Below are 27,553 nucleotides of genomic sequence, written 5' to 3'. Positions count from 1 at the left end.
GGGCAGGACTGAGCTCTGCTCTGGGGGGAGCAGGGACAGCCCCCAGGGAATGGCTGGAGCTGTGTCAGGGCAGGCTCAGGGTGGATCTCAGGGAAAGGTTCTTCCCCCAGAGGGTGGTTGGCACTGAACAGGCTCCCCAGGGCAGTGGGCACAGCCCCAAGGCTGCCAGAGCTCCAGGAGGGTTTGGATCATTCTCTGGGGCACAGGGGGGGACTCTTGGGGATGGTCCTGTGCAGGGCTGAGGGTTGGACTTGATGATCCTTGTGGGTCTCTTCCAACTCAGCATCTTCTGTGATCCTGTGAAACAGCAGAAGTTGAAAAAGCCAAGCAGTGGCTTGCAGAAAGAGGATAGGTTTGAAGCATTTTATTTTTTGCTGAAGCCACAAAGGAAAACAATTAGCAGAATGATCCATTAAACCACAACCCATAAAATTTCACTGAAAAGTAAAAATGTTCCCATAAACTTAAGGATAACCAGAAGCATTTGATCGATATCACAGCTTGAAAACATATGTTTTCTTGTAACTAAGGACTTTAGACCCAAAGTTGGAGCTAATGTTCACAACCTGTCATGAATTGCTTCACCCCCAAAAATGACAAAACGTATTGTTTTGTCATCACATGAAGTTTAACGCTGCTATCAAACAAATATTGACAATCTTCCTACGTAGTTTCTCTCCCATCGTATAAAGAAACAGTTCTATGTATTATTAACACATACTTTTGCCTATCCAGTTTGGCCAACTTCCTAAACAATCCATCCCACCTAGTTCTGAATTTAAGACAATAGTGTCATTAATTCAGCTGGGCTGATGGCTGCTAGTTATAAATTTAGCAGCTGTGCCTCCTTTTCCCAATAGGAGTGACCTGCAATCACATCATACACACCAGACAAGAAAAAAAGTCTAAGCTAGGGGCATTTGTATTAAAAAGGAGAGAGTGTATCCATAAAGTCGTTATAAGGCAAAAAGGAAAACATAAAAATGTCCTTCACAAGGGGAACAGCTGTTTGACCAGTCTGAACACGTGACTGAGTTGTGCAGTTGTGTTCGGAGGCAAAACTGACTTCCAGCACCAAATGCCAGAAATTCAGGCGATGGAGGCTGTGCCCTTGGAGCCTCCCACTCAGAGAGACCCAAGTGCTTAAAAAATCTGTGACTGATCTGAGTGCAGGTCCCTGCTCTGAGTGACCAGCCGCAACCCTCCTCACTCCTGCACTGGCCTCCCACAGGAGATCTGGGATCAGATCATTCTCTGCCTTAGCTTTCTGTGCCACTTCCCATTCCTTGCTCTTCAGAGGCACCGCCCAGTGTCTGGAAATAATTTTCTGTGGCCATTGTTTTAAATAATAAAATTATCTTTCTTTGCTGAAGCAGACTCTCCTGGAAGCACAGTTTCCCTGCTGTGGCTGGGGGTTGGCAAGGTCTGATTCAGAAACAGAAAATCCCCTAAAGCAGATCCCAACCAGACTGCAAGACTCTGAGAACTGCAACTCCCATTTTATAAAAATCATACTGGCAGCTAATCACAAGAGTGAGGTGCCAGGCAAAACTTAGAGGCAAAATCCTCAGAAAACCCTGTTTCTTGCCAACATTCAGCTCTGCCTGACCCCTTGAATGGGACTTTGAGTCCCAGGGGAGCTGCAGGGTGGTGCCACCCCCCTCGCTGCACCAGCCATGTGCCCTGCATTGTGCTGAACTGCTTCACTTTTCAATGACACCTGAAATAATACAGCACCTCCTCCAAGTTCCCCTTCAAGATCCCTCACAGAATGGCTCAAACAACATAAAAAGAAAAAAAAAATCAATCATAATGATGTGCTTTTGTAAATACAAGGCTGGGTGACTCCTGCAAGCCCACCCCAGACTGTATGACTTGTTGCCCTTCTAAGCAATGCCCAGTTTAAGTTCCAAGAACTTAAACATGCTTGACTTGGACATAAGCTCACCTTAGAAATCCTGTATTAACCCTTCTGAGTCCTTGTTGCCTGGGAGAAATGCAGGCAAAGAAAATAGACTTAAGGAAATGAACTGCCATAAATCAGATTTTAATCTGGGCATCCCAATATCCAGAAGGCAATCTCGGAAAGACTGCACTTCTGTTGAAATACTAATAATTTTGTAAAGTGCAAATGTTTGGAAGGTTGCTATAATTTCCCTCCTGTAAAGAGTGCAAGTTTCAGGTTTTGGTAATAACAGCATAGTTAATGTCGTGTAATTTGTGGATGTAATTTTGGCCAAAGGGGTTTGCACAGGCAATTATCATGTTTGAGTGTAATGATTAACGGTTTATTCTAAATAATGGGATCTACAATTACACAAAACAAATTGTTAATAGCATGTTATAGTCATATTAAAGCCATGTTAAAGTTATGTAAAGATTTCCCTGTGGTAACACCTGGATATCATATCTGGAACGAGGTAGATAAAATTAACAGCCCTTTCAATTTTAGCAATAAAGCAATAAAACTTCTACCACCTGACCTCTGTTTAAGCAAGTCTGGGGCTCCTGTGATAAAGATGAGAAAGTACACATTGTCTTATTCAATCTTCAGTTTATCTGATGGCCAGGAATGGCCTGGCATAGCTGCAGCTGCAGGGCAAAGCCTGTTATGGGTAAAGATACGTATTTAGAGGTTGTGTGTGATGCCCCAACTTGGGAGGGAAACAAATGAACAAAGAAGTGACTCAGCTACAAGAGCTACCCAGTTCAACCAGCACAGTCAGTCTACAGAAATATCCAAGAGCAGAGAGACTACCAATAAAGAAAATTATCCCACCAGAAACTGTATTATTTGGGTGATATATCTATGTATATTTTAGTATAATGTACGTAAGTTAATATGGAAGTTATGCACGATTGAACAGCAAACATAAGATTCTTTGGTAACCTTCTGCTGCTGAGATGATGTGAACAATGAGAAAAATGAGACACAAAGGCTTCCCTGTTCTCATGAAATCTCACATAAAGGTGTGCAGTATATGTTCTTGAAAATGGGTAAATAATTTGCTGAAACACAACTGTAAATCGTGTTAATTATTTCATCAACTTATTAATACACATCCACTAACATAAACAAGGTGAGTCACGTTGGATGGTGCTGACAATCAGCTCCCAGAGAAGGGAATCAAAAACCCCAAACCAGGCTGCAATTTCAGACCCTCACAGACTGCACCCAGAGTTAAAGAATAAAAATTACCCTACGTAACATCACTCCAGTGCCAGCCACAGATAAATGAACTGGCTGTGTCTTCTGAGACTCCAGGAGGTGCAGCTGGACTACTGCAAGTGATGCACTTCAAAAAGGATTTGAATCACCTGAAAACAGTCCAGTAAGGAGGACAGGTATAAAAATCTGCGACCTGAGATAAAAAGAGAATTAAATAATTGCTGGGGACAATTGTCCTCTGTCTTCAGAGGCGTTGTGCCAAGGGTGGAGCTGTAGTGTATAACATTTGAGTAACAAATCAAGTGACACTATCAACATCTGGGGGTTGGGATTTGCTCTTACTGTTTTGGGTTTTTTTTCTCCTGGGCAGAAAAAATATTGAGCAGAGAACTTTGGATGACTAGCTTTTAATTAAAAATAATAATAAAAAAAGATATTGGTCTATTCTTCAGGAAATAAAGCAAGTTGAGTGAAGGAACAGCCTTTCTGCTTTCTCTTGGGAAGTGTTTTTTCGTTAAACAAATAAACAAACAAACAAACAAAACCCCATTTAGCTGGGAATAGATAGAAGTAAAACAAATAAACTGCAAGAAATTAGCTCTGTGTGTGTCACAGCTTCAGTATATCATTACCCTTTACATAGCTGTGTATATGGAAATGTAACACACAGTTGTAAACCTTTCTCTGTTACATCAATAAAATATTCATCTCCTGCTAACCACACTGGTGAAATGCAGGATTTCTTTTGCCAGCTCCTCTTCAAAAGGAAGGTTTCCTTTCAGGATCCCAACCTCCAAGTCAAATGTTGATTGAGATGTGAGGAAATGTGCTCTCATTCTCTCATTAATTACAGGTGTGTTTTATTACAGGTTTGTTTTGCACCAGAGAATGACAGCCAGAGCTCCTTCTATGTTACATTTGCCTGTTTCTGGTTGATTTACAGGCTAATGGGTTGTGTTTTTTTTTTTTTCCCCTTCAACTGCAAAGCTGTACAGGACTTTAAACCAGTCGCAGCACCCTGAAACTTCCTAGTTTTCCAAATCAGACAATCAGCTCTCCTTCCTTGCCAGACAAGTGAACTCACCCGAGCTGCAGAGAAAATCTCTTTCCTTGCCAGATCTGCCCAGTTCCTTGGAAGACTGGAATAAACTTTTATGAGAGCAGCTTTCAGCTCTTCTTTCTGCACAGACTCTGAGTTCAGACTTCCAGGGACAGCAGCTTTTCCTCCTGCATCCCCCTCCTCCTGCGCGGGGCCACCCCCTCGGGACTGCTGAGGGGAGAAAGTGCTCCACAGCCACAGTGCCACGTCCAGACACAGCTTCCACTGAGGGTGGTGGGGAATTTTTAGCTTCAATTCGCCCTCTCGTGGACTTACCTGGCCACAGGTTCCCAAAAACAGGTTGCCCAGAGAAGCTGTGGCTGCCCCATCCCTGGAAGTGTTCAAGGTGAGGCTGGATGGGGCTTGGAGCAACCTGGGCTAGTGGAAGGTCCTGCCCATGGCAGGGGGTAGAACTAAATGGTCTTTAAGGTCTCTTCCAACCCAAACCATTCTGATTCTACTCGGAAACACCTATTTTTCCTGGGGGGTTGCAGCTGTGGGGTCAGGCATCCTCCCTCAGCTTTCAGGGGCTTTGGGAAAGGGGAGTGGCCAGGCAGACACAGCAAAACCCCAGAGCTCCTGCACGGGCACAGCCCAAATCACGGCTTTCTCAATAAATAACACCCCACAGGTGTATTTTCCTCTGCAGAGTGGTGATGTACACCATTAGCTCCCTTTCAGAGGGGAAAGGGAGGTTACACTACACTGCTGTAACACAGTCCATCTCCTTCAGATACTCACATGCCAAACTTTCTGTAAATCACTGTGCTCTGTGCAGAAACACTGAACAGAAAAGAAATGAACAGGAAAAGTATTTAATTTTCCTCTCCAGCATGTATTGTGTATGTATTATACAGTATTTCCAAGCTGCTAAAGTTAATTCTTTACCACATTTCCTAAATTTGACTCCCATGCTTTAGCTCTGACTCATTTTCACTCTAATCAGTTCCTAATTATTACCCACTTCCTCAGAAAGTTTGTGGGGACAGATGCTGGAGTACCATGACTACTAAACAAAACCCTACAAACTGGAGGAAATCTTTCCAGCAGATGTAGGCAGATTAATCTGATGGGCTGCTCTGGCAGTTTCTTTCCTCACTTTCTCTGTCCAATTAGCCAATTTACATATGCACTGGATTTAGCAGTGATTTTGTGCAATAAGTAACCTTTAACAAATCAGGTTAATGCTTATTTACAGGGCAACAGTGCAAACAGGCTCCAGATAACTTCATCAGTTAACTGCTGGTGCAGTTTTGGGCATCCTGGAGCCGAGGGCACAGCAGGATGAGGCAGCCCTTTGGTCATCACTTCTCTGCCTGGTTCCCTCCTGTCTCGCAGGGATGTTTCTGCCTCTTGGTGTGAAGGAAGCCTGACAAGTCACAGACATTTAGCTTGAAAGTCTGATTTAAAGCCAACCTGGGGGGTGATTTTGGTTTCCTTTGGCTGGCACTCACCAGCAGCACCCACGAGGAGGGAGCTAAGAGCAAAGGGAGAGGGAAACCGAGTAAAGGGTGCCAAGTCACATCCATGTTTTCTGGGTGGAAGAAGAAATAGTGGAAACAATACAGGCATTTAGGAACAGCGGGAATAATCTCAAATATAATTCAACCAAGGAGAACCCCAGAAGCTCAAATGAACATTTCACTCACTCTAAGGCTGAAAAGGACTCTCACAGTGAGCCACAACCACATGCAATGAACACTCCGTGGACTCATCATTCACTGCCCTGGACTGGTGACTTCTTGATCACCTCTATCGCTCTTGGATATTTGCAGCTTTAATTTTAATCACTTCTGCAGTACTTTTCTGATATACAGTAAAACCCTCTATATAAACTTAATCATGCCCTCCTAGATGCCTTTTTCACTGTAATTTGGAAAGATGGAGTTTTTAAAAACATCCTCATCTTCCTTAACATGAACACAAAATAGTTATGGGGAAGGGGGGGGTGAGGGGAAGAATAAAAAAAAAAAAAAAATCCCCTGGTATTGAAATTACAGGATCTTACTGCTTGGCATCTAAGCCACAGGAACCAGACAATTGTTAGTCATGACCATTTCTTTTACAGCTCAAGACATTTCCCTTATGGAATAAGTGAACTAGTGTTTCAAAACTGCCTCCGAGTGCAGCCACACGTAGCCATCTATCAGCATCACACACACAGCGACTCCAGTTTCCATTTCAGACATTCCAGAATACTGAAAATCAAGCCAGAATGTCCAATTTCCCTGATTTAGCGTCCAACACTTGCTAAAATTTCCAGGAAACTGATATTTATACAGACTGTGCCAAAGCTACTCTGTACAAAGCAGTTTCAATTGCAATTTGGAAAGAACTGTGTGCTGAAGCAACAAAGAATAAAAATCGTTCCAGATCTGAATATAACCCAATAATACATCAAAAATACATGGTAATTAATTTTATTAAAGGAAAACTTTGCTTCTATGACTCTGCTTATCAGTAATTTGACTTTAAATACGTAAAAATCACTTAGAGAATATTTTGATTGTAAGAAACAAGTCTGGGTAGCTGCGTGGTTGGATACTGGAAAGGAAATCCTAAGCATTTTTCAGGATATTCATGTGGTTATGGATATCGACTGCACAGAAATCAGTTAATTCATTCGTTCATAATAAATAAATCAATAAAAAGGCAAGTCAGAAACCCACTTTCAAATAAGTGATGGAAAACGACTGGCTGCAATAAGAGATCATCTCACGTCCCACTAGGTGGAGCTCCGGGCTAGAAATCTCGTTAAGATATTTCCCTAATCCCCGTCTCCCAGGAAAACCATTTACAGAAGTTCATTTGCCTCTTTCCTAATGCCCACACACACACACACACAAAAATTAATGGGTTTTCATATTAAGAGACCACAACAACAAGCAACAGGATCGTAGAGAATCAATCAGCTCTTGTAAATTGTGCAACCCCTTGTTTTGAAATTAAAAGGCAGATGACAAATAACTTCTGTTTTAAACACAATTTCCTGGCTTTGAGCCTTTAGCTTGATTGTTGCTAGCTGGGCTAGGGGGAGTACAAGAGGAGGAAGGTGATTTTTAAACCCTTTTTTGCTGGTGGCTGTGTGTCACCACACTGTGTGCTACACAGGGCATGGATAGACTACAAAACATACCATCACTTCAACGGGAAGCTGAAACATTAATCAGCACCAGCAAGGTGAAGTTGCAGCTCAAATATACTCCAAAGCACTTCTTCAAGGTCATTCTACTGTTCACTTTTCAGGATAAAAAGGATTAGAGACTGTCAGGCACCATCATTGCCTTGGCAGATTTTCAGACACGTGTGATTTACCACAGTGACGGCACAAGTAGATTGGTAATGAGGTGCTCCATCATGCCAAGCATCAATACTGTACTGAAAGGTACGCTTTGTAATTAATTAATGTTATACACTGCGTGAATTTATCGTGGTCCAGGTGAGTAAGGGCAGGCACTGGCACTTGGGGATATAGAGGGTCCTCAAATTGGGATCAACTGGCTGAAACAGAACTGAAATACAGCTGGGAGGAGAGGGAGCACTGTCAGGGATCCAGGTCTAGAGGATTTATTGCTGTAATTGGGTGGAATTCAGCCCTTTCTTTAAAAATCATAAACTGTCAGCTGCCCACTTAAACAGTTTTACTAAGAAGCAGTTTCCAAAGCAAGAGCCTGTTTAGAAATGACAGTCACCAAAACTAGTCTATAGCCCTTGGATTTATTCTCTGAGATACATATTTCAACAGGGGAAAGAAAAGGCTTCTTAGCCTATTGTTTACCCATTGAGTAATTAAATGTAGCTGATTGTTCTCCTTCATGGTAGGACAATCCCATTCACCACCCCAAGCTTCAAGGGCACCCATAAACTTATGTCTAAAAATTAGTGTGTATGTAAGGGGAATGCCCAATATCCCAGAGTCAAAACCAGGTCCTGCCACACACACACCAGCACTCCAGACTGGGAATAAAACAGCCCGTTTCAAAGAGCTTGAGCCCAGACCTACACTGGTTACAAACATCCTCATATCTGAACTAGAACAGTATGGGATCTGTGATCCACAATATGGCAACTTCCAGAGCGGGCAAACAGATTCCAGGCGCTGACGAAGCTGTAATTAAAACAATAAGGAAAAGGCTTTAACATCTGGAAGACATAGGCAGCATGACAAATCCTACCCAGCCTCGCTCAGAAAGAACAGATGCACAAAAGCACAAATGCAAGCGGCACGCCGAAAAATAAAGTCATTTGGTTTGTGATGATTAAAAGGAGACCACCGGGACATCCTTCCAGGCAGATGTGCCATTCAAAGAAAAACACTCCACAAGGGGAAGCAAAATGAGTCACTCACAAGAAGTACTGTTGAACTCTTTTAATAACACTAGGAAAATATCATAGTATTAAAGTCCTGCACGGGATCCTCGAAAGGTTATTTTGGTTGGGATTTCTTTTGTGTTTATAAACCAGGCTCTGTTTCCCAATCGTGTTTCCTTTGAAGCTGACTACTCCTTTACAATGGCATTTCCAGTTAAAACACAGCTAACCTATAAATACCTGAATGCCACAACACACACTGTGTGCGTGGGTTTTGTTTAGGTCTTAGCGGAAATAACAGTAAATCTACTCAACACAGGGAAGCAAACGTCGATCTGTTAAGCAGGGAATGTAATAGCCAGTAAAGAATACATTGCATACATAATACAGAAGGAGAAACATTATCATCTGGAGTATGTGAAATTACACTGATTTTGCACCTTAAACCTATTCAGAAGTTACTCTGTTGGCCAATACTAATCCACTGAACAAGCAGAATGTTGGTCAGAAGTCTAACGTGTCCTGTACCAGCACAGAGAGAGTACAAGCAGTCCATTGCTGTTAAAAGAAAACATGAAATCCAGCTCATGTTTCTGGTTAGGGGTCGATCTCTTCGGGAACTACTGTTAGCATCACATCTTCGTTGCCCCTGCGTACGACCATGTGCAACGTACTGTCCTTTTTGATGATGTCACTGACATCACTGGCTGAGCTTATCGACTGTCCATTGATGCTTATAATCACATCGTTGTCCTTCAGGCCACCACTGGAAACACAAAGCAGCAGTGTGTTATTATCATTGCCATCTGATTGTCTCTATATTATTGTTTTAAAAAAATAAATAAATAAATAAATAAAAAATATGGCTGGATTTTTTTCCCCATTTCCCACCCAACAGCAGGCGCGTGAAAAGCAACTGGAATTAATGAAGCGGCGAGGATTGCAATACAGTTCAGAAAACCTCAGAATTCTGATGGATGCACAAGTTTGATGGATCCCATATTTCACTCTCTTCAAAGGAATTCCCTGTTGCAAATAGCAGTAATTCTGCAGCAAGGATCTTAGAGGCTGATGTGGCACAAAAGATTTCAATTCTAAAACCAAGCTTTCATTCTAAAATAATTGCAACGAGGCACTCCCTTCAGAGGGGAAATTTCCCAAGCTTTTACTCCTGAATACACAGCAAAACAACCTGAGTAGCACTGTGCTAACACAGGAGGGATTTCAGTCCTGGATCCACGCTGCTCTCCATGCAGAGCTCACTGGCAGCCACTACACCTTCCTTACCTGAGTGTTTTAAACCTGAGCAGAATTAACACCCACAGCTCAGCCACCAAAACGTGTCCTTCCTCTCACCTGCCTGCCCGTAGTCCCCAGAGTCAAAAAAAAACTCAAAAACTGAACCTTCCCGACTCAAAGCAAGACGGGGCAGAAGCAGAACCTCCTCCTGCTCCCCTGCCCGGGGCCGTGTGTCTCTCCCTGAGCTGGCTGAGGCTGCTGTCAGGACCAAGGAACGGGTGGTGAGGGATGCCACAGACCACAACATCTTGCCCGGTCTTGCACAACGGTCTGGCTCCAAGTCATGGAAACATTAACCAAGACAGATCAGACATGATTCAACCCTTCAGCAAAATCCTCCACAAAACCACAGAGCAGTCGTCGGCCTCTTCCACCCACAGAAGGCGCCTCAGATGAGCGTCTCCTGCAAGCAGGGTGCCTTGGTCAGGGTTTGCAACAAATCTGGTCGCCTACTGAAGGCATGGCTGGGAATATTTTCTTGGTGGAAACCACTCCAGGGTACCTTGGTCTCTCCTACAGCCTCGTGCCCAGGACAGGTCACAGCAGAACCGCTCCCCTGCCCCAGCAGCACATCCACACAACAGGCTCTGGGGAGTTCAGCAGAACAGGGAAGCCCATCGACAAGGGAACTGTGAGTGGGGGAAGACAAAGCCAACATGGGCTGCATTATATTTGCCAGGCCAGTCTTTGGATGAAGCACCCTGATTTGGGTTTACCTTCACATTACGAGTTTACGTTGCCTGACGTTTCTCCTCCCTCTTCAAAGTCCTTCTCCCGCTCTCTGCAATCATCCACACTCCTGTAATGACTTTTCTGCACTTTCAGACTGGACCTGCACGCCAAGGCAGCAAGTCCAGTCCCACACTGGAGCAGCCACATCATTCCTACACTGGCTGCAGTTTAATTTCACATCACAGACGCACACCAGCAGTGCCCCAACAGCACTGCCAACAAGAACCATCTACAAAACACAGCTCAGAGAGCACTCTAGAGACCTAACACTGGTTATCTTACAGTGGCATCCAAACTACAATGAAAAGACGTCATCCAACCATGCTCTCAGCCTTCCTAAGAGGAAACGTATGCCTGCACCAAGTAGCTTTCTGCCTACATGCCTTTGGTGCCACATAAGCCTCTTTGTTGCCACAAAGACTTACCCTTCTCTCAAGTGATCACCAGTTTCAGAAAAGGAACAAGGCTTCCCATTTCCTGCCCTGGATTACTGGGCGGTTTCATATCAAGCAAACCCTGAAAGGGAAGTGTCTCCAGCAAGAGCCAGCCAGAGCAGTGCCAGTGACCACAGAGCAGCTGCCCTGCATCATCCAGACACCTCGTGAAGCAGCTTGGTACCAACCACCAGGTCTGTTTCTAAGCAAATACTGAGTAACACGAAGAAAAAGGTAGTTGTCCAAACCCAAAAGCTCTTCCCAACAAGGTGACTCCTGACAAAGCCCTCACATGGAAGAGTGTCTCCTGCCAAGAGAGGATTTTACCCCAAAGGCGTGCCAGGAGAGCTGGTGGGTTTGGCCAACACTGAGGAGCTTGGGCTGAGCCAGACACATCTCCCCAAGGTTCCTGGCTCTCCTACCAGAGTGACCAGCAGGGCTGTGGGGAGTATTCACAAGCAAAAGTCTTTATTCAGCACTGGTACTGGTGCAGGAGGTGCCTTGGAAGCAGTTGCTGAGAAAAATGAACAAGGAGTTTTCACACCCCCCTGAATCCTTGCCCTTTGGGCCGGGAACGCTGACAAGGCTTCCCTGCAAGACCCTGATACAGGATTGCCCATCAGGGACCAGGCTAAAACCACAAACCCACTTCCAGCAGACAAGCTAATAGCTATCAGATGCTCGTAACTTTGTTCATTGAGCATAGCGAAGAGAGCCAGTTAAGCAGGGAGCAGTCTCCATCCTTACCCCCTCAAATCAGTGGCAGTGGTTTTGAGAAAAAAAAAAAAAAAATGCTTCAACCTACGCTTCAGCTGGTGTTTCTGGAATTACTTCAATAACATAGGCCCCAGAGACAACATCAGGGAAGTCTTTATGGCGGTCCTTCAGCTCTCTAGCTTTGCTGTAAAATGAAGAAACAGCAACAAAAATATTTTGTCAAGATGGGGAAAAAAAAATAAAAAAAATCAAGCATTTTTACCGAATTCAATATCTACTAGCTGAGATGCTTTGCATATGTTGATGAGTCACTCCACCATTTATTTTAACCCTTAGATGTGTGTTTCAAGAATTATTACACCTTTTGCATGCATATATGTTTTTAATGCCTATTTCTGGTAACGGCAATCCCTTTAATAGGCACAGAGGATCAGAGTTAAAACACTGCAAAGCTCAGTCATTGTTTTAGAACCAGCAGAACGTAGAATCACAGAATGGCCTGGGTTGGAAGGGACCCGAAAGTTCATCCAGTCCCCTCCCCTACCATGGACAGGGGCTATCCCAGGTTGCTTCAACCCCATCCAACCTGGACTTGGACACTTCCAGGGATGGGACAGCCAAGCTTTTCAGGGCAACCTGAAAGATGGGGCCTTACCACCCTCACAGTAAAGATTTTTTTACTAATATCTAATCTAAACCTACTCTCTTTCAGTTTAATCACATTTCCCCTTCTCCTGTCACTCCAGGCCCTTCTAAAAAGTCCCTCTCCCTCTTTCCTGCAGTCTCCCTTCAGGCCCTGGAAGGCTGCAATCAGGTCACTTTTAGCCTTCTCTTTTCCAGGCTGAACAATCCAATCAATCAACAAAACAATTGTGTGCCTTTCCTCACAGCAGGGTGCTCCATCCCTCTAATTAATCATCTTTGTGGCCTCCTCTGGACTCCTTCCAACAGGTCAATGCCCTTCCTGTGCTGGGGACCCCAGAGCTGGATGCAGAACTCCAGGTGGGGTCTCACCAGAGTGGAGTAGAGGGGCAGAATCCCCTCTCTCAATCCTGAACACCTGAATAAAAAAACCCAAACCCTTCGTGTTTTAATGCTTTGTTCTACCTGTGGATCCTGCAAAAGGGAAAACTTCTGTTTGTTATTACAGGACACGGGATCACCTGCTCATGAGCCTCTTTACAGTCTGAGCATGAATAAGCAAGTCCACACAAAAGCTTCATTTTACATTAAGTGAAATGTTTAATGGAAATTAATTTTGTAGGAATGGGAAAATGCACGCAGCTGCTGCAAGTCTTGAAAACACACAACAACAGGGACAGAACCCCGGGACGAATTCACAGTCACTAGCTATTCTCTTCTGAAGCTTTAAGGAGAAGAAAAAGCCAGGAGTTGTTTAAGAACTAGCTCACACAGGAGCCTAGAGGACAGTTCGACCGTGTGGCAGATGCAGAGGAGAGAAGAAGGTGGCAAGAACTGGCTGTGAGTTGTCACCAGCACGCCCAGAGGCACGAGCTGCTGGCTCAGACCTCCCGCTCGTGTCTGCAGGTCGTGGGCTTGATCCAAAGGCATGCAGAAAGGTGAGGAGCCACCACTGGCACTTACTTACCTGGCAGTTAGAGACATCATTCGTATGCCAATGTATTTCTTTTTGGTTATAGCTTTTCCTGCAAAAAGGAAAGCAGGGCTTGAGAAACCGCTCGTACCGAAAGAGCCTCGAAGGCTGTTGACTTTCTGGTTTATCACTGTTTTCATAGAAACACAGAATGGTTTGTGTTGGTGGGGACATGAAAGGTCATCTGGTTCCACCCCCCTGCCCCGGGAAGTGATGCCACCCGCTAGACCAGGTTATTTGCATGTTTTCCTCTTTCAAAGCAGTGAATTGCAGTACCTTTAGCTTGTCTGTCATGGGACTCAGTTAGGAACTTTTTAATTTTATCTGATGGGATAGCAAATGAGATGCCTGCTGTAACTTTCAGTGTGTTAATTCCAATGACTTCACCATCCTAGAGAAACAAGAAATCATTGTTAGCAAACATGAAGCACCTCAAAGAGAAATAGATCTTTTCTTCAAAGCAATCATTAATTCACACAAGACACTTTGTAGCTGGTTTTTAATTTACTAGATGCTTTCTTTGGGTCTAATTTTTTGAGTCTACAGATAAAACACCCTTTGAGAATTTTGGAAAACTGATGTGGATATTCATCACAAGTAGAATAGAGATAAGAACTGGGCAGCTCTTCTGCTTGCACCAGACGAGCAGCATGTTCTGCAGCCAATCTGAGTCTGCTGACTTCAGCAGGCACCTCACAAAGCATGGCACTGACTGCTCCTGAGCCAACATTGCATAATAATATATAAAGGAAAACGAGAGTTCACCAGAATCAAAAGCTTTTCTTGGTAATGTAACTCTGAGAGTTTCAGCTAAAACATCTCTGCTGTCACTTGATGACTGGAACACTTCTGAAATCTCAGCAGCTTCTTTCCCCCATTCATCCTAGATGTCCAACTATAATTTTTTTTTTAAGTGGAGCTCACTGGGACTGAAACTGTACTGTGAACTGGGTGCAAAAGAATACCCTGACAAAATTCTTCAGCCTCCCTGGTGTGACCCAAAATAAAGGGCAAGATACATTTTAGAACCATTAAGTTGATTTTCAGTGTGTGGGGAAAAAAAAAAAAAAAAAGAAAACAGAATTGCCATTGCTGCAGAGTGGACAGAGAAGGCAAATGCCTCACTTTAAAATGGGCTTTTTCACTTTTTGCAAGGCGAGAGCAAAAAAAACATTACACTTGCTCGAAACTATGCAAGCTGTAAACATCTTAAATATTAAAAATCCCTTTGCCAACATAAACACAGACAAGTGATTCGTAAGAACCACACAAATTTTGTGCAGTCAGACAGATATTGAAAGCTTTTAATCACATATCTGATGGGGGGTGGGGGGTGTTGTTTGTTGGTTGGGGTGCTTTGTTCTGGTTTTAAACTAAAAAGCAATAAGCTTGACATTAAGTAAACTTTTGGAAACTCTTACCAGGTTTACAAGGGGTCCTCCGGAGTTCCCATACTGCAAACAAACAGAAGTCAAGAACATATTTTAATATTCAGCTCTCAGTCTGTGGCAAGCAAAACATGAAAGAAATTTTTGAAATATTTCTGCAGCGCAGTTTCCACGAGCAGCAGAACAGCCCTAACAGCCAGACCCATTAACTACACCTAACATCACCCATTTTAGCTGAGCTTTGCAAATGCTTCGCTTCTTTTTCTCTAGCCAGACAAAGTTAGGAAAGCCAAGGTTTTACTTTTGTTTTAATAGTGCCACACTGGCAACTTAGAAGATTTTAGGACAGCTCTGGGAGCTGTTAGTGAAGATCTCTTACAAGGCCAAGACTTGAAGTACAAAAACTATTGTTTTGCCTTAATGCAGAAACAAACTCGAATCCTTAAAACTAAGCTTGGCTTCCTTTTCAGAAAACAAGATGGATTTCGAAAAGTCATTTATTTGCCAGACAATATTGCCTCCTCCCTTGTAATCTGCAAGAGTTTTGAAGTGAAGGCAGATATTGTACTTGGTGAGGTTCCTCGGGGGATTTTTAAACAACAATCCAGTGCTGCTGTGGCGCAGATGTCCGTATTTTTGAGGATGAAAGCAAAGCTCAGGGGCTCTCAAGAGCCGTATCACGGGTGGAAATTTCAAAGCAACCCTTCAAGAAATCTGGGGGCTGAAGGGGCTGAGGCTCAGGGCAGGACATACATTGATGATGGCATCTGTCTGGATATAGTCCATGTCGGAGTTGCGGAGCCCCAGCTCCTTCCCCCCGCGCTGGGTGGTGCTGACGATGCCCGTGGTCACCGTGTTCTGGAGGGAGAACGGGCTCCCGATGGCCACCACGAATTCTCCCGGCCTCAGGTCTGCAGACTGTCCCAGCAGAAGGACCGGCAATTTACCCTGCAAATAAAAACGAAGCAAACAAGCAACCAGATTAGAACGTTCGGATGCTGCTGCGCTGGCAGACAAATGCTATGGAAACATGAATATATTCATAGGGCAGAGGGAAAGAGGGAGGCTTTTATCCCTCTGGGATTTTGCTTGTTCTCTTTCCTTTGAGTGTTTTGTGTGGGTTGGTACAGAAACATCCCAGTGAGATGCACTGAAGAGTGGGCTCTTTACAACAGAGTGAACTTCTTCCACAACAGTACCCATTAAATCAAAAACAATTTAAAGACCAGAGGAATATTTGTGTTCTGCTCTACGAAGCAAACACCTGATGATACCAAGATAAGTTGTTCCCAATACTTCTTGAAATAATTAGCCAACAGCTGCTGAAGTAAAAATATGATATTATTTGAAAGTGAACACTAAAAAGCAACAACCAAAGGGTATCAAACATGCATATGTACAGTTAAAAGCATTTTAGATTCTTACAAGGCACAACCTAATGTTTCACCTTACTAAGTATCTCTTCTAAATAATCATATTCCCTCCTACAAACCCTGATGCCTTCCTCTGAAGATGATGGAATTTAAAGACTTCTGTTTTGGGTTTTTTTTTTCTGTTATGACAGTAGAGGATACCGTCATACTTTCAAGATCTCTAAACATATTAAATATCATGTTGTTGAAGATACTCCTATTAACAACACAAGTCTGATGGGCTTCAGCTTTTGCTTGGCAAAGCTAACTTCAACCCAGCTTTCCTCCAGGCTTGACCCACTTCAAAATTCTAAATTTGGGGGGGAAAAAAAAAGGGAAAATATTACAAGTTTCAATTGGAAATCCAGAGACATCTCTTTAGGGGTCTTTTGTTACCAGCAGTATGAAAGCCTGTATCAATAACTCATCCTTAGGGACAAATATCCACTAATTTAAACTACACTTTGTATTTTTAACCTACAGTCTTCTTTCTAATACCCCAGGAGACAGACAATGTAGACAGTAGAAAATAATGGCCTCAGTTATCACTATATGCTGCTGCAAATACAGAAGTTTAACAAGACTGGTCTTGTGTATCCTTCATCCAGCTTTGTCACAATTCCACCAGTGAAACTTTACTCAGATGAGCAGATTGTTTCAATAAAACTCACTGCCAAATCCCAGACGGGATAAGATGCTCTATGAAAACTTATCTCTCAGTCTCCAGACAGCAAGAAAATAATTGAACCAACTGCTTGTTAAACAGAATCGGTTGGAAGAGCAACAGAAGAGGCAACACAGAAAGGAGAAAAAACATCTCTGTTTTCTCATTCTCTTTCAGATGAAAGTTTTCGCAACCAGCAGTGCCCTAATAAATATTAATTATAACATAACAGCCCCTACCGGTGCCACAGATGGACCCAAACATGGCTGTGGGTTAATTCTGGGGAGGATTCAAGGGCTCTACCCGTTTCCCCACCGTGTCAGACAAGCAGCAACATCCCAAGGCAGCACTGCCAAGCAGTTCCTGGTCCCAGCTCACAGCCCTGACTCCAAGGGATCTCTCCAGCACGATTAGCTGTGCTGGGAAGCACGCAGCACATGCAACACAAACAGCCCCAGATGGGTATTGTTTGGACACAGGGAGCACCCTGGCTCTTCCTTCTCTCACCAGATGCTCTTAAGCTTACGTAGCACGTGTTTTCAAGATGTCGTTGGTCAAGGAGAGGATCTTTTTTTTTTTTTTTTTTTTGGCACTGCTTTTTCCTCATTTAAAAAAAAATGAAATTAAAAAACACAACGCAAAAAGTGGCTTTTGTTTGTATCCTGGTGCTCCGAAAAGGGATACTTTGTAGAGAAAGAGGACGTTTATATCAGCAAATGAAACAGACAAGCAAAAGAAAACAGGATACTTTTTATTTTTTCACTGGCAGAAAAAGAGTGGTTGTACACAAAGTTGGAGATTTATACAACGTTCCTGAGTTACAGCAACAGTCACAAAGCCAAAATCGCATTTGGCAGCAGAAAGAAAATACAGGAACAATCTCTGACTAATACAATTACCTCTGATTGTGCTGAGTTTTCAAGCCTATACTAGCTAAGCTTCAGTTCAAACTGTAACACTCTATGGATTGGCTGCAGGTCATCCATGTGATTCAAATGCCTTCTGGAAAGTCTGGCTAACCTCTCCTTTGCCAGAAACATAAATCAATTGGGAAAAAAATGGCCTTGTTCTGCACGTATTATAAAACACAGCTCTGGAAAACCCGTCCTGTGCTCCTTGTGATTCCATGGTGTGGCGCAGAGCACACCAAGAGCACTGCACGAGCACGCTCATTAATGCCATGCAGAATTGGTCATGATGAATATACATGCTTCAGAGGCTTTAAATTTGGGGGGGTGTCTCTCTCTTAAGTAGTTTAAAAATACCATTGTCACGTTCAGAATCGAATTTTGCATTAGGAAAAACAAACAAACAAACACACAAACAAATCAACCCCAAACCGAGTGTTTATTTGAATTGCAGGTGTGGTTTAGAAGTGAAATCAGTATAAAACCTATCAAAGTCCCTGGGCATCAAGTGATGGAGTGGGAAAAGCATCCTTTTGCAGTCCCCACCAGGAGCACTGGAGATGCCACTGCTGTAACCACAATCCCAGCTGAAGGCCCTGCTTGTGCCCTCGCACCCTTCCACCAGCAAGCTCATCCCTGGAGTGCTAAGGAATCCTTGTAAAGCAAACTTAGGTGCCTGGGTGCCTGAGTCTAGGGATTTTAATAACTGTCCTCAACAAACAGGCGTTCTTCAACTTTTACACAGCCTCTGATGGTCGTCAGGATGACACAATTCACTACAGCTCGTGATTCTCCTGGTTAACCGAAGATTGGCCACGGCAGGTAATTAAAATCCCCCGGGCAAACCAGCGTGCCTTGCAGCACAACCAACAGGGAGCCAGGAACACCCAGCACCCAAACCCAGCTCTGCCAGTGACTCACTGCAAGACCTTGGGCAACGTGTAACTTGTCTTTTCTACCCCTCCACCTCTCATCTGAGGAAGCGAAGCCCCCCGGGGCTCCGCTGGGATCCGTTGTTTGCTCAGTGAAACCAATCTGCAAGGAGCCACTCTGCAGGCACACAGAAATAGGACTAAACATGCAAAACCCCATAAGTGGCACATGACTCACTGTTTACACCCAGCCGGGGGGAAGGAGCCATTAATTAGGGTTAATATTTTAAGCCTTTCGCATCCCAGAGGGCCTTCAGACGTTTTTATACGTGGGTTTGAGTCAAGCCCTTGGATAAACACAACTCCCACGGGACGGAGGGCTGCACGCCACCACAAGAAACAGCTCCATCCAGCAACGAGGTGCAGCTATTGTGGCTTGAGAGAACAGGGCAAGGAGAGATCAGCATCAGGAGACAGAGAATCATAGAAACAGAGAGTCATTTAGGTTGGAAAATGCCTCTAACATCAACGAATCCAACCATTCCCCCCAGCACTGCCAAGGCCACCACTGAACCACGTCTCCCTGTGCCACATCCACACAACTTTTAAATCCCTCCAGGAACAGTGACTGCACCCCTGCCCTGGACAGCTGTGCCAGGGCTCAACAACTCTTTCCACGAAGAATTTTTTAATATTCAAACTAAACCTCCCACCTTGGCACAACTTGAGGCTGTTTCCTTTTATCCCTGTTCCCTGGGAGCAGAGTTCAACTTCCCCCCGGCTCTCCCCTCCTGTCAGGGAGTTGCAGAGCCAGAAGGTCCCCCTTGAGCCTCCTTTTCTCCAGGTTGAGCCCCCCCAGCTCCTCCTGCTGCTCCAGACCCTTCCCCAGCTCCGTTCCCTTCCCTAGATACGCTCCAGCCCCTCAGTGCCTTCCTTGGGGAGCCCAAAGCTGACCCCAGGACTGGAGGTGCCACACCAGTGCCGAGTACAGATGTCAGGTACAGCAAGTGGAGCCTGACCAAAACAGCTCTGAAACCAAGAGGCAGCACAAAACCTCCACCAGGCACAGCCACCGCCACAGAGAAATGCAAACCAAGAGACAGACACCCACAACCAGCGGGCGTTTCGGTTTGAGCTTTTTCATCCATGAAAAGAAGCGAGTCTGTCTCGGTGCTGGCACAGAAAGCAAGTAAATCCCTGTCTCTGCTCTATAATCCCATTGGTTTGTGGATGGAAGATCAGGAATTTGGGGGAAGCAGTCTGCAGTTCAACAAACGGATGAAGAGGAGACGAGTGCCCCGAGTTCAGTCTGTGTTAAACAGCGGCAGATTTCCTTCGTGCTTTTTTATTTTTGGGTGGGAAAGGAACAGATGCTGGTTTGGTACACTAACTCAGCTGTAAGTAACTCTGGGAATGGCGTTTCTGTTCTGGTTAATGAAACTATTTAACTTTCGGATTACATTATGGCAAAATAAAAACACAGGCCGTGAACATGCAAAAATGTACAGTATCATCCTAAGTCTAGAAACTGCTTGACAAAATGCCAAAGCAAATAAAAAACCCAAGCTGAGTACATTACAAGCCTCCAAAAGTATTTCATCTATAGTTAGAAAAGCAAAACTGAGTCTCCTTATCTAAATATGGAGCATGGGAAGCTTGCAGAGAAAAAAAAAAAAAAAAAGAAGAAAAGGATGAAGTGTTGTTTTGATATGTCACCAGGTTTTCAATTGCCTGGCAAGAGATCGCTGCTCTTGCTTAAAAAAAAAATAAAATAAAAATAAAACTGCAACTAAAAAAATACTCAAATGAAATAAATAAAAAAATATGCTGGTGCTGGCAGACCCACCCAGGGGGCTGTGTGAGCATTTTGCTGCATGGGGAGCAGGACCAGTGTGCACTGTCCCCACAGCAAGGGCTTACTAGAAGCTTAAGATGGCAGGAAAGCACTGCTGCCCAAACTGATGAATAAACAGGAGTTAACATCCAAGCCTTTTACAAGCTATTTCATTTCTCTGGGTCTTCTGGAAGCAATATGTGGGCTTCCTCAGGCTCTCAGGAGGAAGCCGAGTAATATCCAGCGACAGATTTCAAAGTAAAACCAGCATTTTAGAAAAGCCACTCACATCTGGTGCCCAAGTAGCTTGTTTTTACAAAAAAAAAAAAATGTGGGCTATTAAAATATTGATACACAAACAGGAAAGTTTGCTTTCCTGCTTTCTCCTGTTTGTACACACAGGGGAAAAAAAAAAAAAAGCAAATCCCCTCTGACCACAAAGATACAGACGCTCTTTTGCCTCGTGAAACCACCGAAGGGATGAGGGCAGAAGGTCTTGTTGATTTAAAAGTGTCAAACTAAGTGCTCATTAGTAAGATGGACGAAAAAACTTAAGCTGAAGGGCGCTGAAACGCCACCACAAATTAGAGATGGATCACAAACCCACTGCTGCTGCACCACGTAGATGCCAAATCCGGGCTGGGATAAAGAATCAGCAACCGGACACACCGAGGAACAAAAACCTTCAGGACCTGGTGTGTCTTCCATGACATAGGTGTGATTTCAGAGCTGGTGACAAGCGTCCCAGGGCTGGTTTTTAAGCACGTAGGAAGAAGAAACACCTCAAAATAAACCAATTCACCACGCTCCTCCCTTTAGTACCCGCTGCCAAACCGGAGGCACATCCACAGGGATCATTTTTGCAGGCAGAGTCCAATTTCTGGGGGTGAAAAAGGTCTCCAGGTAAAAGCCACCTCCACCTTCCACTACTTTTGGCTTCCAGTTTGAATTTGGGTGGGGCCATAGGGTTCTTGTATGATTCTGCCCCCCATTAAACCCTGATGTTGTCTGTTAAACCACACCAAAATTTTCTCTCCTCCTCCTGGTGCTTAGTTTTCAACAGCTGCATCACACATTCTGACTTAGCAAGGTATTAATTATTGCGAGTTGAATTCCATAATCCAGCTCTGCCAGCTCCAAAGCATCTGTTTGCTTTGGAGTGTTGTGCAATAGTTTTGATGGATTTCACACTCACTGCAGCACAACACGTGCCACGCAGGACACATTATTTATTTCACCAGTCTCTGCCTATGCTGCCAAAATCCAAATTTTTCTAGGAAAGCTTTATAAATTTTGCACATTCGCTTCCAAATTGTCTGCAACTGCACTGTTTCCTTCTAGAACTGTGGTCTCCTCGTTGCATTTGGAAGGGTAGTTAGACTGGATTCATGTCGACCACAGCGACTCCAACCTCACTTCCTACTTTCAACACTTCAGCAAACTGCTCTGTGTTACTACAGACACGAGAAACACAGTTGCTCTCTTTTTATAGACTGTAAAAACAAGCACATTTCAGGCTCAGAACTACTCCAAGGTTTCTGTTCCTCACTGACTGCCATGTGTTTTTCCATGGAGAAGAATTTAATCGGGGAAATGGTTCATCTTTACTGGTGCCCAGATTTTACCACCCTCTTTCATTTCCTACTTCTCTCAGCAAAGCCAAATTAGCTCTAGCAATGTCTTTGGCCAGATGTTCACACCTTAAACAGAAACAGCATTCAGGCTGCTGCAAAATCCGAACAGCTTCAGGAATATCAGCTGACAGCCTAATCCCAGACTTCAAGCCCAGCTCTGTTCCTGACCACAGAGACATTCCTCATCCTTCAGATCCTGCCTTAACATGCCACACAGAAAGAGAAAGAAAAAAAACCCACAACTTCTGCAGCTTTGATGTCACCTTTGAATAATTTATTCAAAATAAGGAACTTCAACTCTTACTTCGGAAAACTTTCTAGGGATGGTTTTCATGTCATATCTGGGTATTTAAAGGGTCATTTGTACCATCCAAGACAGAAAAAGTTTCCTGCCTTAAAGAGGGCAACTCATCTGCCTGCATTCTCTCTTTTCCAAGTGGCTTCCAGTCTTCCAGGTTCTCCCTTCCAGCAAGCAGTTTCCCAGGGAATTCTGGAGCCATTTCCTTAGGATATCAAACAACATTCAATCCCATGGCTCCTGTCTTCCCCAAGTCCTTCAAAATGATCTGTCACATCAGTTCAATGCCTTCTCTCTAACTCCCTTGTCTCCTCTGCAGTTCAGTTCACCTTCCTACTCCTCCAGATCTTCTCACCACCCTTCTCTGGTCTGCTTTCTACACCATTTTAAAGCACTTTTCCAGCTGCCCTTCACTCCCTAATCTATCCTACTCATCCTGATGCTGACAGTGCTCATCCTGGGGATCTTTCCCTTTGCTTTGTTGCTGCTTTTGCTTACTTTAAGATAAAAATGAGAAAAAAAAGCGGTTGACGTAAGTAAGTTACCTCAGGAAAAGGGAGGAAAAAATCAACAAGGCAAAAAGCTTTAATGGTATTGTAAACTTTTCCTGTTTGCTGTTAAGAAGATTTTAAATAAGAATAAGAAAAAGGTTTTAAATGCTAAAGGTGGCGAGGGAGCAGCAGGAGCACTTCTTACCTCGGGTCATCCAAGAGTTCTGCGTTAGACGTCTGATTTAGTCATGAACTCTGGCACAAACACTTTTGGCCTCACTAGGGAATAGGTCTGAACTAAAACAACACTGCAAGACCTACACATTTTTGAGTCATGTGTTCCAAATGAAACGTTCTCGCCCGTTAAATTTGGAGGTCATTAACTGACGGGCCAAACGAGGGAAACCAATATGAGCAGCACCCCAAGCAATCACATGCATCCAATTGCATCTACATTACGCAGGATTTCGACACAATATTCCTCTTGCATTACATGGCAGAACCTCATGACAGCTTTCCTGCTGTTAGAGGAGACAGAATAATGCTGACAGACATACATTTGATATGGAGGAGGGCTGTGGATGGGAGGTTACATTCCCCTTTGTTCAGAAAACCACTTGCAGTGTAAGAGCATCTTTCCAAGCTGGCTCCAATTTCCACGTGCAGGATGCTTACCAAGATATTTCCCATTTCATGACCTGTATCTGTGTGGGGCAGCCTTTCAGAGGGAAAATGCATCCCCTAAAACAACTTGTGACTTCAGTATAGGCACTCAAGACAGACTAAAAGAAGCACAAGAGAGCACGCCCATTTCTTCTCTGAGGGAGAGTTTTTATCAGATAATGTGTGTGCAAACCAGCCAGCAAACTATGCTGCTGGATTTTATTTTGAGGATACAAACAAAAGTGCTGCAGACTTCTTGCACTACACTGAAAGGTGACAAAATTAACCACCACCACCCACAAACTCAGCTTTTAAAAACGTGTATCCACCTTGCTCCAATATTCTCTATATAACCCAGCCCAGTAAGCTACTTGTTTTTCCTTCAAACATGAAAACCAGCAGCAGTTTTTTTTTTGGAAAGGACGACACTAAAACTAGAGGAATAAAACATGTCTTATTTTAATGACTCACCTGAGTATCTATTTTAATTAGTGCAATGTCTGATTTTTCATCAACATCTTTAATTTTAGCCTCATACGTTTCCCCGTTCTTCAGCTCCACCTTCACCCGGTTTTTGTTGGTGACGACGTGGGCGTTTGTCACGATCAGTCCATCTTCTGAGACAATGAACCCTGACCCACTGGCAACAGGAATCTCCCTCTTCGAATAGGGAAGTCTAGAAGATGAGGAAAATCAAATATTTATCACTGCAAAAAAGTTGGAAGATCACCCCAAATACCACGCAGCCAAAAGGAGCTTGGTGGGTTTTAATGTTTTAGGATATCTACTGCCACTTACTCTCATTAAGAAGATAAAGCACATGCATTAGCTTAACTATTTTTATTTGCCAGGACTCTGAAATTATCATTAATTCTTAAGCATGACAAATATTTATTATCCCCAAAGCCTCTTGGCTATTACACAGCATCAATCAACATTTCTGGCAAGCTGGCAGCTGTTTTCAAGAACACAAAAAAAAATAAAATAAGATCAAAACTGGGCATCTTGTTTACTTGCGAAACAATTCAATGTGAACCACAGCAGGAGCTATCTTCTCCACCACATCTGCAATAAAGTTGTATTTGTGCCTCAGGCTGTTAGGGTGTTCTTGGCCTGAAAATAGAAACAGAAAGCATGTCATGAGTTCTTCAAGTGACCGGAGGAGGGTCATTGCAAAACACCTGAATTAAAATAGTGGATATCTTTCCCTTCCTTAAAAGTCATCTGCAGCATGACCCTGGGACCCAGATTTCCTTGCTGCCTTTTTGCACAGAAGGCAGCCTGCTTTATCCTTAGGACAAAGGTATCCATGAAAGCTCCTTGCCTGGATCACTGGCCGCAGTCACAGAGCTCGGTTCATCCCCTGTGGTGCCCAGGGACGAGGCACTGGAGGAGCACAGGGTTTAGTCCAGGTCTGCACTGCCCTCTTTTCCTTTGTCAAAGGGATTTTGTACTCAGATGGCTCCACTGCTGCTCTCTCCTCTTTTCTGGATGGTCTGATTCGCTTGTATGGTCTCCTCAGATTAAACAAAACGAGCTCTGTTCCTCTGCCAAAATACGCCTTCTTGGAGGGGCTGAAGTTTCGTGCTGCTGCATTTGTAGAATGCTGAGGACACAGAGGTCCTGACCCCGGTGCAAGCCCTCAGCAGCTGCTGGGAAAGTTTAACTTGGGTACAAGTTTTGGGCTTCCTTTCCCACCAGTGTCCCCGCTCAGCCTGAACGTCCCGCCTCAGCCTGGCACCCACACATGGGTGCACCTTCCATATGCTCCACCAGCCTTCAGCTAACCACACAACCAAGGCATCCTTCCCACTGATGCCACCTGAGGTCCATCAGCTCCATAGGATCCTGCATGCTTTGGAGTTTCTGAGCCACCCCAGGGCTGGAAAAGAGATATGAAAGCACACGAGGACAACGGGACCACAAAGCTCTGCATTCCTGGGCAGTGCTGCAACAAAAGCTCGTGGTCACCGAGTATTCAGGAGGGGTCAGTGGGATTTTCAAAAGCAACTGGGTACCAAACTCCCATTGTGGACAGCAGAAAACCTGTCTGCACCATCAGACATCGAAAGGTCTCTGGGAAAACCTCGGGATTCTGACACAGCTCCCCCTTCTCAAGCAATTTGAGGGCAAAACTTTCATTTTTAAAATTGTGACCAACTAAGCAGTAAGAAAGACCTCAAAGAGTTACTTTGTGTTCCTTTAGAGGCAAGAACCCACTCTTGTTTTCACCTTTTTATCTGATGCCTCCATCTCACGTTACACAGGCACAAGCCAAACCTGTGACTGACTTGCAGATGAGTATTAATGTGTTGTGCTGCTCAAATCCATCCTTGCCATTTGGCTTCTAAATCTGTCCGGAGATTAAGCAATAAGCAGCTTGTGGGTGCTCTAAGTGCCTTTGGTGGTGTAATAGGACAATTTATTTGCAGAATTGTAGGAGACAGGACTATCCTATAAAATCATCCCAGTTCCAAAACCCTGAGGGCCCTTCATTACTGGAAAAATCAGAGTGGAAAACTATGCACATTTTTAAGTATATACTGGAGACAATAATGATTTGGGAACAAAACATCACTGCTTTTAGTACTATCCAGACAACAGTTTGATTCAGGGGTGAACATGTTTCAGGTGACTTTCCAGTGCCAACTAGAACAAACTGCCCTCATGAGAGCAGTGGATGCTCAACCCAACTATCTGATCACTCAAGAACAGCTTTTTTCCTATTTATACCCTGTGAAGCATCTCAAGGGCTTTTAAATGCAGTCAGTCATGAGCAGCAGCCACAATAGTAACCACATAATCCACTGGGCAGTTTGGGATCATGGTCTGGAGATGTTTATCTGCTTTATGAAGCAGGAACATCGATCAGGAAACCTGTTTTCCTCAAGAGTATTCAGGTCTTCCTCTGATTTACACATAAGCTGCCCTTGGACTTTACCCCAGAGAGGAAAAAGGGCTTGCTGATAGACAAACATCAATTTACCAAAGGATTCCCATTGTCTATTAGAAATATTCAGTATCAAACAAGCCCCACCACGGCTATAAAGCTGACAACTATAACGGGGGTCTTTTGGAAAACTTCTAGAACGAGAACTGCAGTTTTGAGCTATTCACTCACATTAAATAGGTGCTTTGACAGATAATCAGACAGGATTAACATGAAGTTGGGATAAAACACCACAGGGCACCTCTGTATCCATCAATATGCTTTTTTGATCACCGCTTATGAAGCGGTTTCATCTCAGCTACAATCCAGAGGTCACATCCTGCCCTTGGGAAAAAAGAGAGTTCCACGGCTGAGGGAGCTGCACAGGAAACACACAGCTTTTTTTTTTTTTTTTATGCCTTCAATCTTATTAGCATTTAGCTATTCAAGAAGAGAAAGGTTGCCCAGGCTGTACATGGTGAGACTACAAATAATTCACCTCAGAGCTGCCTCCCCTTGGAACAGGAGTTCTACAAACACCAGGATTTCAGAGGCAACGGCAATTTGTGCATAAAAAAAAAGGAAAAAAAAGGTTCAAAATTTCATACCCCGAAAAGGTTAGATAATAAATACTGATTCATGGCATACTGACCCAAAAAGCTCACAGCAGCTGGCCACGCCTGCCTATTGCTTATGTATTAGGAATTCCTGCATTGTGTAACACAGTTTTGCAACAGCTCTTGAACCCCTGCCCATTTAAATGGAAAACATACCTTTTTAGAGCAAATAAACAACAGTCTAAGTACCATTCAGCTGAATTCATTGATGAGTGGTAACAAAAAAAAAAAATAATAATCCTGTCAACTGGTCTTTACCATCAGGTAATCACATAAAATCTGAAGGCTGTGGTTAAAGTATTAACATGTTGAAAATTTCTTCTATCGCTTAGAAAAAATATAATGCTACAAAAGCACCAATATTACAAAGCTAATATGAGCAGATGCTCACTCCTCAACCACCACGTGGTGGTTTCCAGCCATCACCAGCCACTAGAAAAGACAGGTGGAATTGATAATTTCTCTGG

At 43.8% G+C, this 27,553-nt stretch overlaps 1 protein-coding gene across 1 annotated transcript in view; it reads right to left on the bottom strand.

Moving 5' to 3' along the window:
• Positions 1–8,622: 8,622 nt before the first annotated feature.
• Positions 8,623–27,553, bottom strand: part of HTRA1 (HtrA serine peptidase 1) — a 32,085-nt gene continuing 13,154 nt past the window's right edge. Inside the window, exons 2-9 of the mRNA XM_027906191.1 lie at positions 24,554–24,653; positions 24,012–24,216; positions 15,518–15,712; positions 14,798–14,830; positions 13,653–13,767; positions 13,371–13,428; positions 11,850–11,945; positions 8,623–9,345 (exon numbers count right to left, since the gene is read on the bottom strand). Coding sequence (XP_027761992.1) covers positions 9,177–9,345; positions 11,850–11,945; positions 13,371–13,428; positions 13,653–13,767; positions 14,798–14,830; positions 15,518–15,712; positions 24,012–24,216; positions 24,554–24,653 — 971 coding nt within the window. The 3' untranslated portion in view covers positions 8,623–9,176. The remainder of the gene's footprint in view (positions 9,346–11,849; positions 11,946–13,370; positions 13,429–13,652; positions 13,768–14,797; positions 14,831–15,517; positions 15,713–24,011; positions 24,217–24,553; positions 24,654–27,553) is intronic.

This window comes from Empidonax traillii, unplaced genomic scaffold (genome assembly GCF_003031625.1).
Source record: "Empidonax traillii isolate 1590-97213 ecotype Southwest subspecies unplaced genomic scaffold, ASM303162v1 scaffold1257:size348801, whole genome shotgun sequence".
NCBI classification, from domain to species: Eukaryota; Metazoa; Chordata; class Aves; order Passeriformes; family Tyrannidae; genus Empidonax; species Empidonax traillii.
Note: the sequence above shows the minus strand (reverse complement) of the source record. Positions and strands in the feature narration are given on the sequence as shown.